This window comes from Scatophagus argus, chromosome 6 (genome assembly GCF_020382885.2).
Source record: "Scatophagus argus isolate fScaArg1 chromosome 6, fScaArg1.pri, whole genome shotgun sequence".
NCBI lineage: Eukaryota > Metazoa > Chordata > Actinopteri > Scatophagidae > Scatophagus > Scatophagus argus.
Window position 1 is genome coordinate 190,895 of NC_058498.1, and position 15,174 is coordinate 206,068.

The following is a 15,174-nucleotide window of genomic DNA, read 5'->3' on the forward strand; positions in this document are numbered from 1 at the left end:
GCCCCGGGTTTGCTGTGTGTGTGTGCACGTCACCTGGGTGGGTTAAATGCAGAGCACAAATTTCGTTGGAGTGATGACAAAATATGTCACTTAAAACTTAAAAACTTATGTGTCGGTCGCGAACGATCCGGTTCTTTGAGCCAGCTTTTTGAAGTGAACGATGGGAGCCGGCTTCTGATCGGGAGCCGTTTTGTTTCTTTTTCTCACTCTTTTCTGTTAAAGCCGCACGTGATTGGTCGAGATGTGTGGTGGTGTCTGTGTGTCCACACTGTACAGGAGGGGGAGGTTACAGACACAGCACAGTGAGCACACAAACTGAGTGAGGGAGAGACAAGAGAGTGTGAGGGAGAATAGCTGCATAGTCAATTAAGTTGGAGGACAAAAGACAAGCAAGGGAACCTGCTGTTAGTGAAGGTGTCAGTGTGTCTACTGCAACTGCTGCTGCTCCTACAATGTCTGCAGCATCATCCAGTACAACACCACAGCCACCAAGACCTACAGCCCAGAGCTCTATGAGCCAGTTTTTGCAAAAGGCTATGACACCAGTAAAACAAAACGGCTAAAATGATTGCGCACTGGTGTGTTTTTGCACATTTTAATGTATGTTTTGTTACCTGCTTTTTTGTTTTTACATATTTTAATTTATATTTTGTTGTGTAGTTTTGTTGATGTTGTGTTGCTTCTCTATAAATAGTTCAATAATACAAAAAAAAAATACATCTTTTGATGGTTCTTTGTGTTTGTATTTTACAGTTTATTTTTTGTAGCACTCTGTGGATTAATAAATTGATTTACAAAGCAATATAAATAATACATATTTGATATAATGTGTTTTATACATTAGTAATTAATTTTACACATAATTTGGCAATAAATTTATTGAAGCAACAAAAAATCTGGGGATCCAAAAGAGCCGGCTCTTTTTAGGGAGATGAGCCAAAAGCAGCGGCTCTCTAAAAAGAGCTGGAATTTCCATCACTATCATACAGGTCCTACAGTGAGCATGCGTACTGATCCTTGCTTAGCTGCGGGCCGTGGAAAGAAATTTGTTGACGAAGGGGTGGACTTGTCATTAAAATAATATATGTACAGGACTGAGTAGTAGTATTATTCCCTTCTTAAGATAAGATAAGCGCAATGCCGAAGAAACCGAAATGTTGTATTCTTTTTATGGTAACGATCTCTTTGTGTTTATTTGTGGTGACTGAGGGTTGCCGAAGTTTCGTTCGCCCCCTGTGAGCAGCGGCGGAGTGGTACGTTCCAGCCGTTGTCAGCCTCTGCCAGCCTCCTCTTTTCACTGAGCTTCTTAAAATGAAGCTAGCGAACTGGGGGCACCTGCGGAGGAAAAGGAGACGAGTCTGAAATGTAGAGCTGGCATCTACTTTGACACGATTAAAGGACGTTTTATACATCCATATAGACGTAGAGAGCGCCTTCATGAAGAGCCCCGAGTTTCTACCACCGGCATGTCGGAGGGAGCAGTCGCAGCCTGGTGCTTGTCGTACACAGCCCGTCCATTTATTCCAGTCTGAAGCAGGAGTTCAGACAGAAGACTTCCAAGTAGACAGATAGACAAATTAACTTTAATCCAGTATTTTTTACGCTTCGGTTCGGTTTTTCTTTTCCGAGCGTGATTAGTATTTTTTCTTCTTTGTGGAGTAAAGATTGTCACGCTACAACAATGTATAATACAGTGTGGACAGCGGAAAAAGCCGACGAGGGGGGAGACTGGAGGGACGTGATGATGCCCTACTCCACAGAGCTGATATTTTATCTGGAAATGGACCAACCGCCAGGTAAGGAGGCCTCATGTCGGACATGGAGGTTCTGCTGGAGAGGAGGGAAGGTGCCATACTAGGTTTGGTGGAAAGTTTTAAAGCGCACATCCTGACGATGTTTGGGTCGACTTTTTCTCCGCTCATTTCAGCAGATCGACGCCTTCAGGTGCAGTCAGGGTGCATCATTACTGTGAGAGTGAAGTCGTCCTGTACCGTAGCTTAACATTATGGTCTCTGTAGGTAAGCAGGTAACGTGAGCTTTGAGTTGGGCTATAAATGGTCTCCAGCACAGACGACAACAGGAGAGTCTGTTGTTGTCTGGTGCGCTGTTCTGTGGTACAGTAAGATGCTGGCTGGACACAATAAATCCAGGTAGTCTGTACGTGAAGGCAGCACAATGTGATATAATCAATGAAACGTACTTCGCCGTCGCCGAATTTGCTACCTGCAAACGATCAGACACGCACACACACACACACACACACACAGTGAGTCTACGTGAAAGGCTCTGTGAACCGGATTCCCGGTTCTGCCCGTTGCCGACAGTGGGAGGGGGGGTGGGACAGAGACGGACCGGGACCCTGAACGACACCGGGAATAAACGGCCCGAGTGTTTCATACTGACACGACAGCACACGTCTGTGGCGCTTGGCAGTACACCGACCCGAGGGCGGTTCATTCATTCATTCGTTCATTCATTCGTTCATTCATTCCTGGTAATTGTGCTGGTGTCATTTGACCCCCCCCCCCGGATCATGGCGCAGATGTGGGACGTTGTCTTGTTTCCAGGAGGTGCTGTTGAATGCAGGGGCTCTGTCCCTTTTCTGTTGATGGACCGTATCTTCTGAGGTGCATCATGGTGTCCTGAGAGGAGGAATGTCTTGCTTTAGATCACTGATTTAAAGATGGATTTTCACCTGTCACTTCAGCTCCATTTTCTCTGCATCCTGAGTGTGATGTGGATTCTTGTAGGTGTATTGAAGTGTGGACTGGTGCCATCACCAGCCTGTCTCTGCTCACGTTAAGGCCTCCCTGCTGAATGACAGAAGGATTCATTCTTTCTCTCAGTCCAGCCTCCTCTCTCCCTCCTTCTGTCTCCTCCTGAAAAGCATTGTGTCGGAGCTACGGAGCAGTTAATGGATCTACTGAATCCTGGTTCCCACTCGGATCCACCGCTGGACACCAAGAGCTCTTCATTCGTTCATTCATTATAAAAATCAGAAATACAATATGTAATCAATATAATCTGTTGTGTTAAATGTTGTGTACGCCATCAGAGCCATTTGAAACCATTCAACACACTGAAGAGCTCACCTGTGTTGTTAGGTAATATCAGTAACAGATGCTGTTTTTTATAAATCAGCATGTGACCCTGAAGTCAGTAGTTTAAATGTGTCCTGTAGCAGCTGAACTTAAAGCCACTGACGGGCAGCGCAGACAGGCCTACTGACCTGCTCACCGCTCAGCAGGAGTCCATCGTCTGCTTCCTGTTTCTGATTGATAATACTTGCTTCTCATCATTAATGTTCTTCATCGTCTTGCATATTAGAATTCAAAACCATTGTCCGTTAGCCTCCATGTAGCCAAACATTTCACCAATACAACAACGCAGCGTTAGCCTAGCATAGCATCAGAAACCATTTGTGCTCCTCCATCCAGCAGTTTCTGTCCCCTGAGTGAAAGACACAGAGCCTTACGTGGACGCTAGGACAATGATAAGAATTAGTTTAATAACCATCTAGTATTGTGAGAGGAGTGAGGTTTAAACAGGTGGTGGGCTAATCTCACACATCAGTCATAGATGGTGAGTGTCGTGGCTGACAGGAGTGATGAGCACATTCGGCCTCTGAGCTCCATCCAGCCTGTCACTACTCCAGTCAGCAAAGACACAAAGCAGGTCAGTTTGGACTTCTGCAGATCAGGAGGGATTTTCAGCTTCCTCACAAAGCAGAGACAGTTTTCTGTAGCTCACACCAGGTGTGTGTGTGTGAGAGGTGAGGGTCTGCGTTAGACTTTGCAGTGCAGATACTGCAGCTGAGTTGGAGAACAATAGAAGCAGTAGATCATCTTCCACTAACTGCTCGTCAGCGTCCTCGTCAGTCCTTAGTGGACTCAAAACGCTGATTTGGAGCGAAATGAAGTGAGTTGTAAAGATCGTAATTGAACTGTGATATTTATGTAAATATTGGTGGAGGTGTCACTGTTCATATCATCAACCAGGCGGTCCACCGAGGACCACGTCACCATAGACAGAGGTGGGTCACACTGAGGGCTCAGAGACAACCTGTGACAGACTGTGGCACATTTCAGCTTGAAATAAGCAGAAACGGCTGCCTGTGAGGCCCACAAAGCTGATGGAGTGGATGATGAAGACCAGAAGCTGCGTGGGCTTCTGGTCTTCATCTCAGATACCATCATTTCACAGGAGAAACTCTCTTCCGCTCTCTACCATATCATGTCTATGGAGCTCAGTCTGTTGACACGATGCTTCTGTGACAGACTTTTCTGTATGTTTTGCCTTTCCTGTAGTAGCATTTTTGTAAAATTTTACAGACAGACGGCTTAACTGGAAAAAGAATATTCAGAGCCCTGACAGGTCGGAGGTGACCTGTTGATGCTTCACTGCTGCTGTGTGCCGTCCCAGAAGGAAAAGATGGATCACGGGGTAACTCCGCCTCCCTCCTCTCTTTCTTTCTTTCTTTCTTTCTCGTGGGGTCCATCCCCCCTCCCTTGCAGCCTCCTGATTGGCTGAGGGGGCGTGCTTCTGTGCAGGGATTAGTTAATGCACCGTGTGTCTTTTAGGATCGGCCTCGCTTGCTCTTTTCTTCAGTCTGACTGAGCAGAGGAGGAGGTAGAGGAGGGAGAGAGAGAGAGAGAGAGAGAGAGAGAGAGACACACAGAGGGGGAGAGTGGAGGGAGGAGGGAAACAGCTGAGAGACGAGTGGCAGCATGCAGCTGACTGAGATGGTGGAAGACGGTAAGACGCACTGTGGACAGATTTCTTCTCTCATCAGTCTCTTTGTCTTCCATCTGTGTCCATTTATGTAGTTTCTTTCTTTTCTTCTCTCCTCTTTGACTGTTCTTGCAGCACACGATCTGAATTCTTCAGTTTGTGTGTGTGTTTTTGTTCTCAGTAACTTGGGGAGTTTGTGCAGCAGCTCTGTTTTTGTTTTACATCTTCTCATTTTAATGGTGCAAAACCATTAGAAAGTGTGACACTGTTGAGTGTTTTTGTGTGTGTGTGTGTGTGTGAGTGTGAGAGGTGCTGATAAACACCCACACTGTGGGTGGCTGCCTGCAGCTCCTGAGTGTGTCCACATGTAAAGCTGTGGGAGTGAAGTGGACTGAGATGTGTTGGCAGCAGGTCAGTTCACTGCTGCACTGCTGCCCAGCACAGGAGGCTCACGGCCGAGGAGGACGGGGGAAGCTTTGTGTGTGTCGGTCTGTGCTGATGGTCATTGTTCAGGAGAGCTGTGGCTTTCTGCCTGCATGTGTGATGACAAGTGGCATCGCTGTGTGTGTGTGTGTGTGTGTGTGTGTGTGTGGCCGAGTGCTGCTCCTTTGTCTGCTGAGGGGGAGGAGGGGAGGCTGCGCTGACGGTCGCCTTTGTTCACCACCCATCGCTTACTGCTTGGTTTTCTTACAGTGTTAAAGCAACACACACATGTAGAAAGTGCAGCTTTCATAATTTGTGACGTTTTAGGAGTGTGTCCTCTGCGGTGGGACAGTTGTCACTTTAAGTTTGATTTGTTTTGCTCATTGAAAAGAGCCACCATATCAGAGGTCTTGATCAGCCTGTCAGAGGCTGCTGCTGCATGAAGCACTGAGTCGAAAACCTCGAGTTTCAGTTGGAGCGGACTAACAAAGAAAGTGTGTGTGTGTGTGTGTGTGTGTGTGCGTGTGTGTGTGCGTGCAGGGGTGTAGGTCATGTTATTGTCCTGTTGTTTCTCACTGCAGTGGCGATCAGCTGTGCTGGTTTCTCAGGTGATGTTCGTACACTTCAGCTGCTTGTAGACTCAGTTTGATGTGTTTGTGGTTCTGCTGCTGTTGTTTATGTGTTTCTGTCACATTTCTGAATTTTGACTCAAATGACTTCAGTGAATTAAAGATAAATTGCACATTTTATTGGCTGATCAATGAAACAGAAAAGACTGGTTGAGTCGCAGCCCTGCTGATCCACTGACTGTACTTGATGCTGTCCTTTGTGTGATGTGGGCATTGTCCCACACAACACACACACACACACACACACACGCACGCACAACATGCACACACGCGCAGTGTGTTTCAGGAACGCTGCAGCAGTTTTTTTCTGTTTTCTTGAAACTTTTAAATTGTGCAAAAGTTTTTAAATTATGAAGTTGATTCCTTCTCTCTCTCTCTCTCTCTGTGTTGTTGTTTGTTGTCGTGTGTGTGTGTGTGTGTTAGTGTTTTGTTTTGTGTGTGTGGGCGTGCATTTATGTTGTGTGTTTGTTTGTGTGTGTGTGTGTGTGTGTCTTTCTGATCTCATGGGGACAAAAACCTGTTTGCACAGTTACACGTGGGGACTTGCCTGCCTTATGGGGACAAAATGCAAGTCCCCATGGGGACATGATTAACTTTTAGGGTGAAGACTTGGTTTAAGGTGAGGCTGAGTTTGAGGTTCAGGTTAAGGTCAGGGTAAAGGTTAGGCAAGTTAGGGTTTGGTTTTGGTTTGAGTCAGTCTGCAGGAAATGAATGTAAGTCTATGTAATGTCCCCATTGGGCATGAAAACCCACACTGTGTGTGTTAGTGTTTTGTGTGTGTGTGTGTGTGAGTGTGTGTGAGTGAGTGTATGTGTGTGTGACATAAAGTGCTGACATGGGAAGACAGTGCAGCTGCTGAATGACAGACTTGTCTGCTGCAGTCATGTGAAGGAGGAGATCAGAGGTGGAGGAGAACAGAGAGAGGGATGAAGACATGAGGTGATGCAAAGGTGTAAGCAGGCAGGTGTAGGTGGTAGTCAGGTAACAAAGAAGATCATTGGCACCCAGAGCTTTAGCTGCCGTATGTATGGATACATAAGAGACTTCTTTCAGACATGAACACATCGAGTTGGTTAGTTGGTTTAGTTTTGACCTGACAGCTTGCACAAACACAGTGTGTTCATGTCCAGGGCAGGGACGTGTTTTCCAGGCGACTTCTGCGTTGTTGCTCCGCCACATGTGCAGCTCATCATATGAAGTTTTAAAACGGGTCACCTGGTGTTTGTTCTGCTGCCCCCAAGTGGCCAAAAATAGTAACAACAGAATTATTCAGAGCTGAGTATCTGGATGATGGTGAACAGCCAAAGTACTGGAGATCATCCTGAGTATCATGTGTCCAACAGCTGTCCCTGTGCACTGTGGACAGTCCCCACTCTGTTTCTGTCCTCTGCATGTTGGCGTGTTAGCACTCGGTCAGACTGAACATCCTTTCAGACTTGGTGTCCAGGTTCAGTCTGAGTCAGTCAGCTCATAGGTGTGAAGGTCAGCTGGTGTTCTGGCAGCTTATTTCATCAGCAGAGAAAGTTTGTTTCTGTGATATGTTTCTCTCTGTTCACTGGACAACAGGTTTGCAACTTGAATTTCCTTCGGGATCAATAAAGTATCTATCTATCTATCTATCTAATTATCTATCTATCAAATGTAATCGCAGGTTTTGTAGACTGCTTGAATGACTTAACAGTAAAAATGGTAATCTCTTGAGGTAAACAGAAGTCTTTATGAAGAGCCTGACCTCCTCCTGTATTTCACATAGACGCTCTGTTTCCTGTCCTCACTCACTCACTCCTCTGGCTCTCCGATGAGCCAATCACCAGAGTTCTGGTTTGTCATCAGGGTGTTGAACATGTTGAAAGACGATGACACGTTTGTCCTCACTGTGTATGTGGTGTCTGTGAGAGAATCATTACTGTGGTGATGATGATGATGATGATGATGCCACTATTGGCTCGTGTGTTTCTTCACGGTTGTACAAATGTTAAAATATCGGGATGGTTAAAGTGTAGGACACACACACAGTGTGTACAGCATACAGAAACTCTTCAGTATTAACACTTCGTCTCTCCTCCAGCTCTTCCTCCGAAGCCGTTGAAGCCCCAGCAGCCCTCCTCAGTTGGGGTGGGAGGAGGCGGCAGCAACATCGGAGCCAAGGAGGGAGGAGCAGGAGGCTCCCTGCAGGAGGCTGAGTGGTACTGGGGAGACATATCCAGGTAATACGCACACACGCACACACACGCACTCATCCAGATGGGATGTTGCTGACTGGGACCAGTCTGCTCAGTCAACGCCCACAACACAGTTTACTGTAAGATCTCCTCTGTGGTGTCCTCAGGGAGGAGGTGAACGATAAGCTCAGAGACATGCCTGATGGGACCTTCCTGGTTCGGGATGCTTCCACCAAGATGCAGGGCGACTACACGCTCACACTGAGGTAACTTCAGTTTGTACACAAACGGAGTATGTTTCAAACCTGGAAGTAAAGGGCTGAACCTCTGAAGTGTCTGATGACTTTCAGCATGTTTCACTCTAAAGGTTTGAATACGGTACAGATACCTGCTCATCGTTTTTTTTCTTTTCATGTTCAGGAAAGGGGGAAACAACAAGCTGATAAAGATCTACCATCGCGACGGGAAGTACGGCTTCTCGGACCCCCTGACATTCAGCTCGGTGGTGGAGCTCATCAGCCACTACAGACACGAGTCTCTGGCTCAGTACAACACCAAGCTGGACGTCAAACTCATGTACCCCATCTCCCGCTTCCAGCAGGTGTGCACGCTCACCTGTGGCCATCCTTGTTCTTGTGGTGTTAGTTACACTTCAGGGAAAAGTTGATGCTGCAGTGCACAACAGTATTTTAGACAAAATGGTTCAGTTTGACAAAGCAGCTCCAGAAGGAAAAGGTTTGTCCCGTTTGTTCTGGACTGAGCTCAGCCACTTTCCAACCTGAAGGCCTGTGAAGGACTTTTTTGGTTTATGTTAACCAACATGAAAGTACATTTTCCTCTAAAAGTTGAGTTGTTTTTTTATCTTAGGTACCAGAAGTCCTCTTCATAATTAATTATTAGTTTGTACAACATTTAGATACACCTTACAGAGGAGTTTCCTATGTAAACTCCACCTCCCTTGTGCCCACAGTTTTCCCCCAAACTGCAGTCACAGCAGGATCTCTGGTGTCAAAGGCTCATTGTTGTACATACTCCCTTCACTGCCATACAGCCAGGGCATTGTGGGATGTTTATTAACCAGCCTGTTCAGGAGTGACCCTCAGGAAGTTCTTTCATGTCTCACATTGTGACTTTTTCCTTTGTCCTCGTCCTGCTCACTCACTTTTCCTCGCCTGTCCCTCAGGACCAGCTGGTAAAGGAGGATAATATTGATGCCGTGGGGAAGAAGCTGCAGGAATACCACAGTCAGTACCAGGAGAAGAGCAAAGAGTATGACAGGCTGTATGAGGAATACACCAAGACTTCGCAGGTACACCCATACTTCCTGATGTTGGGTTGATTTGGACAGAAAGACTGCTGTCCTCTCACTGACTTCCTCTTCTCTCCTGCCTCAGGAGATCCAGATGAAGCGGACGGCCATCGAAGCCTTCAACGAGACCATCAAGATCTTTGAGGAGCAGTGCCACACGCAGGAGCGCTACAGCAAGGATTACGTCGAGCGCTTCCGCCACGAGGGCAATGACAAGGAGATAGAGCGGATCATGATGAACTACGAGAAGCTTAAGTCTCGGCTTGGAGAGATTCACGACAGCAAGATGCGTCTAGAGCAGGACCTGAAGACACAAGCCATGGACAACCGTGAGACGGACAAAAAGATGAACAGCCTGAAGCCCGATCTCATACAGCTCCGCAAGATCAGGGACCAGTATCTGGTGTAAGTAGGACATGGAGTGTGAAGTACAGTAGACGAGTCTGCAGGTCATCTCCACTCTCTATTTTATCTAGTGAGGCTTCCAGTCAAGGTGGCTTGGGTTGTCAGGCTGTGGTTATTGTCTCCAGAGTCTCCTGTATGCAGAAACCACACATTTTGTTTCAGGTAGCTGATTAACCACCCACACAGAGCCTGTGCATGGTGGACATGTGTTTGAGTCTACATACACGCCACTTCAGCTTTGTTTCATGTTTTTTTAATTGTTATGTTTATAAAATCACAATAATGTTGAGAAATGTTTCCCAAAGCTCAAAATGAATCTAAAACCCAAATATCTTCGGTTTTGCGAATATAGCAGTAAGAATTAGTCGATTAATTGTCCAGCCAGTCAGAAGAAATCATTAAACGAGTCACTGGGTTTTGACAGTCGGTCGGACTTGAAGACGTCACTTTGGGCTTGGGGAAACTGTGATGAGACGTTTTAGCTGAAGATGCAGACCAGTCGGACAGCATTTCAGCAGAGCAGAAGACATTTGCTGGAGGCCCGCTGCTCATTGTGCTCATTCACTGCGCCATAAACGCTGTTGTAAATGTCATCGTTTTAGTGATGGGTTTTCTCTCTCTGCCTCCAGCTGGCTCAATCACAAAGGAGTTCGTCAGAAACGAATTAACGACTGGCTGGGAATCAAGAACGAGAATACTGACGAGTGAGTCTCTACCTTTCAGTTTGTCTTCTGCCAAGCTTGTCCTCAGTGGAAGTGTTTTACATGTGTGTGTGTGTGTGTCTGTCTCCTGTTGTGTAACTGTGTGGGTGCAGAGGCTACTTTGTGAGTGAGGAGGATGAGAACCTGCCTCATTATGATGAGAAGAGCTGGTTTGTCGGGGACCTGAACAGGACGCAGGCGGAGGAGCTGCTCCTCGGCAAGCCAGACGGAGCGTTTCTGATCCGAGAGAGCAGCAAGAAGGGTTGCTACGCCTGCTCTGTAGTGTGAGTGCACACGCACACACACACACGCACACACACACACGCACACGCGTTGTAGTGGTGGTGAGGAGGGATAATTCATTTATACACAGATCACCGTCACTTAAGCCTTACTCATCAGTCTGCAGGAGCTGATGAAGTTCTGTATGTAAGACGTCCTGTGTGTGTGTGTGTTCTCTCAGTGTGGAAGGTGAGGTGAAGCACTGCGTCATCTACAGCACACCACGCGGCTTCGGCTTCGCTGAGCCCTACAACCTGTACAGCAGCCTGAAGGACCTGGTGCTCCACTACCACCAGGCCTCCCTGGTGCAGCACAACGACTCGCTCAACGTGCGCCTCGCATACCCCGTTTACGCACAGATGCCCTCCGGACGCAGATGAACCCCGCCTGCCCGGTCGCACCCTGCACAGGCAACAACCCAACCCCCTCTTGGGGGAGGGAGGGGGATTGGTTGACATACGAAGCAACACCAGACCCCATAAAGATAGAAACACTTGCTGCAACACACACGTCAGCCACCTTGGAGTTTTATATTTTTACAAGAACACTTTCGGAGGGCATTCTTTCTTAAGACTGCTTGATTTGCACAAGGAAGTTTTAAGTGTTTGTGAATGTGAAAAAAACGTGACTGAAGGAAGGAAGGAAGGAAATGAAGTTGGAGATGTCAGAGTTCCAGGTTGACCCCGCTGCTACCTAAAGTCCAGCTCAGACTTTTTACCAGAAACTCGCCAACAACACGAACGACGACCACAACAAAGCATTCCCATCTTCAGTCATTTGTTGCTTTACTTACTTTGATTTCCCACCTGCCTTTCTGTTCGTTTGTGGAGTCGTGTAATGTTTGTTTACTCTGTGGGAATTGAAAGGGGAGTTGATGTCTGTTTGTATGAAAAGCAGAATTAATGTAGCATAACAAGACGACGGACGCTCATTTTATCGAGTGCTCCGCAGTGTAGACGGCACAGCTGCTGAAGGGTTTGGGGGAGGGAGGGGTGCCGACGGGTGACACTAAACAGCTTGGTAGTCTTGAAAGAAGGACTAAAGGCTCACTACAGTTCTAACTATACATGTTTTCTCTTTTGCTTTGTTGGAAGTTTTTCAGGTTATTTTTGGCCAACATGTCAGTGTCACAGATCAGAACCAGAGACCAAAGTTGATGTGGAGGAGCACAGAGTTCGTTATTTTCAAATAAATAAGCAAAGCAAATAAGCAAATAAATGGTGTGTTTGAGACCACACATAAAACTGAGATTTGGGCTTCGTGCACCAAATGTACGTACGTGACGAGAAACGCCAGACTTCCTGTGAACACAGAAGGTCGAGTAAAAAGCACTTAAATCTGTGACCTCAGCACTCAGACACTAAAGGTGATCATGATCACTGACTCATTGAGAAAAAACTTGTTGGATGTAAGTTAAAACATTAAAACAACTTTACTTTTTACTTCATTTCTTTATCTGCAGAGTTTGAGGCGAAGCCGAGGTCTGCATCCATTATTTACACAGAAACTTGTAGAGATTCTGGATCATAAACACCTGCATGGCTAGCATCACATGACCCGAGTGCTGAGGTCACAAACGTCACTACACGTCACTACACCAGATGAGACAACGTTAAAAACAGTCATCATCTATTGGAGGGAAAGCGGTGACCCTGGAACCTGAAACCAAGTTTATGTGTGGTTAGAGAGAGTGAGAGGAACATGACTTTGTGCTACCGACTGCATGTTAGAACAGAAACAGTAAGCTTTGATAACATGTTTTCTGTGGAACCCGGGGGTGATGTCCTCATCTGAAGACGCAGGCTTTAGAAGAAAATACTGAAAACTTGAAACAACGTGCAATCTAACGTCGTGTAGTCGAGCAGTCAAGTGGCGAGCGTGCGATGCACTACAGTCTGAGAGATAATCAAAGTGCACAGTGAAGCTTCACTTTTGTTTGTCTGTCTTTTTCTTTTGTTAAAGCCCAGAACTTCCTGCCGGTCTTTGACTTGACTTTATAACCAGTGGAAGCATCACCCAACCCTTGGACAAACACATTTTATTTTTCTTAGACTGTCTCCATTACTGATTGGCTGTTCCTTTGGGGAGGCCAGCGTTGTGTCTCGAGGGGACCTGGTGTCGCCCTGCTGCTGTCTGTCTAATAATCTGTGAACTGAGAAGGAGGAAGACGCTGGTTACAAAGTCAGACTGAGCACCTTTGGTCGGTGTGTTTCAGTGTACGACACACACACTCAGACAGGTGTGACGGGGTGTGTCGGTGTAGGAAGAGGGCCGTTGTCTGAGAGGCTGCAGGTCTGCAGTCTGAACTGTGGAGTTAAGAGCCATCGACAGGAAGCCAGTGTGGCCTGTTTTCACACTGCATCATGCCGTTTGTTCCTGCTGTCTGTGATCCTTAAGCTCTGTGTATTCACAGAAACAAAACTGACATGTCAGCATGTCTCAAAGTAAATCTGTTGTCCAGAAGAAAAACTGTTTCTGCCTCAATCGAGTCAGAAAATGTGTTACGCAGTGAAATGAGACTGGGACAGACCAACAGCCTCCACCTAAACAAGTTCAAGTTCGTCAAAGTCAGTTATTAATAAAACCAGCCGTATGATAACCTGAATGCCACAAAGCAGCTGCTGGTGAGGACAGGCTAAACTGTATTTTTGGTTTTTTGTTTTTGCTGAGGCAAACTGGCAGTCCCAGCTGTCCTCTGTGCTGTCCAGTTCAGACCAAGTCAGCACAGCTGGACCCAACAGGGCATGTGGCCTGCTTCAGGGGCACCTCTCACATTCAGCCGAGAGACGAGACATCTTCTGTTCAGTTCAGGTGGCAGAAGACAAATTTTGTGATCTTCGTGACATTGCAGAGATAAAAGCGACTGCTCATCCAGGAGTCAGATTCTGAGTCAGATTCTGTGTTCCTCATTTCTCATGTTTCTGCCACCAACACAAACGGTTTCCACACATTTTAACGTGATGTTCAGCCTCAACAAGAGTTCAGCTTTTGTTTCACAGATATCCAGTCCAGAATCAGGATCGAACGAACTCGGATGTTCAGGTGATGAATCCAAATGAGCCGTCCGGGTGTGGATGTTGTCTGCCTCTGAGCTGGGACACAGCCTTTGTCTTGTGTCTGTGCAGTCCTCCTGTGGTGACCGTCTTCATTTTCTCTGTTGGACTAACAGACAGGGTTTCTCCATATAATCTTGAATGTACTAAAAGTGTCAGTCCAGGTCCAAAGCTGGTTGCCTCCTGTTTTAAGCACCGCAGTCATGTGCGTCCACAGCAGAGACGCAGTGATCCTAACTCAAGGTGCTGTCGGACACGCAGGCCCATCTCCTCCTAATGTTTCCGCTCACTGAGCCTCAGGTGTTTCCAGTTTACCGTACGGATGACCACATAACGAAGCCAGCAATTTGAAACAGACATAAATCAGGGTTTTTCAGCATTGACTCACTGTCAGCCGATTAAGCTAGAGACCCTCCACTTTGACTTTTTAGTGTAGAGGCTTGTCCCTCATGGCTTCTCGTAGCTTAGACGCAGCACCATCATCCAAAGGATGTCATATTCTTTCCTTCCCTGCATCAGTGCAGTCTGAACCTTTTATTTTTTTATTTTATTAGAGTTTTGTTTTTCCAGGAGGGAACTCTGAGGATCCCTACATCTATTACTTGAACTGTATCGCATTGCTCACTGTTGAATGTCTTTATATGAAAATCTACATTTATTAAAGAGGAAGAAACAAAACGAGGAGTTCCCTTCTGTTTGTGGTGAGCAGGGCTGAGGTTTCCAGAGTTTTATGGCAGAGGTGCAGCGTTCGTTACAGGCAGACGTAGAGCTGCTTTAGGAGGGAAGGAGGCGCTTTTTGAAACTTTACTCAGAGATGTTCAGATGTTTTCCTTCATGGAGGGCTCATCTGAAATTGCACACATTATCATCTCCAAAAGACTTGTGTTGATATTCACCTGTGATGTCGTATCTATCGTATATAAAACTAAAGTTAGCACCGTCTGAAGGTTGTTTGGAGTTGCTGTTCTTTGACCCCCTCGACATTTAGACCAAAGATTTCAGTTGTTAATCGTTCAGTTGTTGATCCTTGGGAAGGGATGTTTAACTCATGTTTTTATCTCCATTACCTTGATGTTCTCACAGCTCAGAAGATAAAACCACGTCGTGTGAGAAGGGACACTTTTAGAAGGGACACCATAGGTAGATTAGTTGATCTGTTTATTTGTGCTGAAAAGAGTTCATACAGGTAGAATCTGTCTGTAAAATCCTTATTCTATGATGTCCCAGTGGTCAAACCGACCAGATTCAACTCGATCTGCACTCTTCAGTTTATGTGCTGTTGATATAAACTGACTACCAAAAGAGTCACAGCTTTCTCACTCATGACTATTTGTGTATTTGCACATAACGACCATTTTGGTTCATTTTGGTTTGCAATTTGAAACTATTCTATTTCTTTGTTGAAAATGTCCTGCAGAAATCTCACAAACACAAGTTTATTTGGGAGGATTTCAAATGAATTTTTACACTGTTTTATAG

The 15,174-nt window shown here is 46.2% G+C and overlaps 1 protein-coding gene across 2 annotated transcripts; it reads left to right on the forward strand.

The window, feature by feature from the left end:
* Positions 1-1,282: 1,282 nt before the first annotated feature.
* pik3r3b (phosphoinositide-3-kinase, regulatory subunit 3b (gamma)) lies at positions 1,283-13,130 on the forward strand. 2 transcript variants are annotated; one of them, XM_046391221.1, is made up of 10 exons: positions 1,284-1,796; positions 4,332-4,443; positions 7,852-7,990; positions 8,113-8,211; positions 8,366-8,546; positions 9,129-9,254; positions 9,340-9,659; positions 10,289-10,363; positions 10,474-10,644; positions 10,824-13,130. In XM_046391221.1, the coding sequence occupies exons 4-10, from the start codon at positions 8,141-8,143 to the stop codon at positions 11,020-11,022; spliced, it is 1,143 nt and encodes a 380-aa protein (XP_046247177.1). In that variant the 5' UTR covers positions 1,284-1,796; positions 4,332-4,443; positions 7,852-7,990; positions 8,113-8,140; the 3' UTR covers positions 11,023-13,130. The 2 variants fall into 2 exon arrangements, with proteins under 2 accessions (XP_046247176.1, XP_046247177.1); XM_046391220.1 differs by lacking the exon at positions 4,332-4,443 and having other exon boundaries at positions 1,283-1,796.
* The last annotated feature ends 2,044 nt before the right edge of the window (positions 13,131-15,174 follow it).

Bases quoted from the DNA above. Each gene is read 5' to 3' on its own strand.
- pik3r3b (XM_046391220.1), top strand. From the start codon at position 1,682: ATGTATAATACAGTGTGGACAGCGGAAAAAGCCGACGAGGGGGGAGAC. The intron at 1,797-7,851 runs GTAAGGAGGCCT...TCTCTCCTCCAG, and splicing joins GGAAATGGACCAACCGCCAG to CTCTTCCTCCGAAGCCGTTG. The intron at 9,660-10,288 runs GTAAGTAGGACA...CTCTGCCTCCAG, and splicing joins ATCAGGGACCAGTATCTGGT to CTGGCTCAATCACAAAGGAG.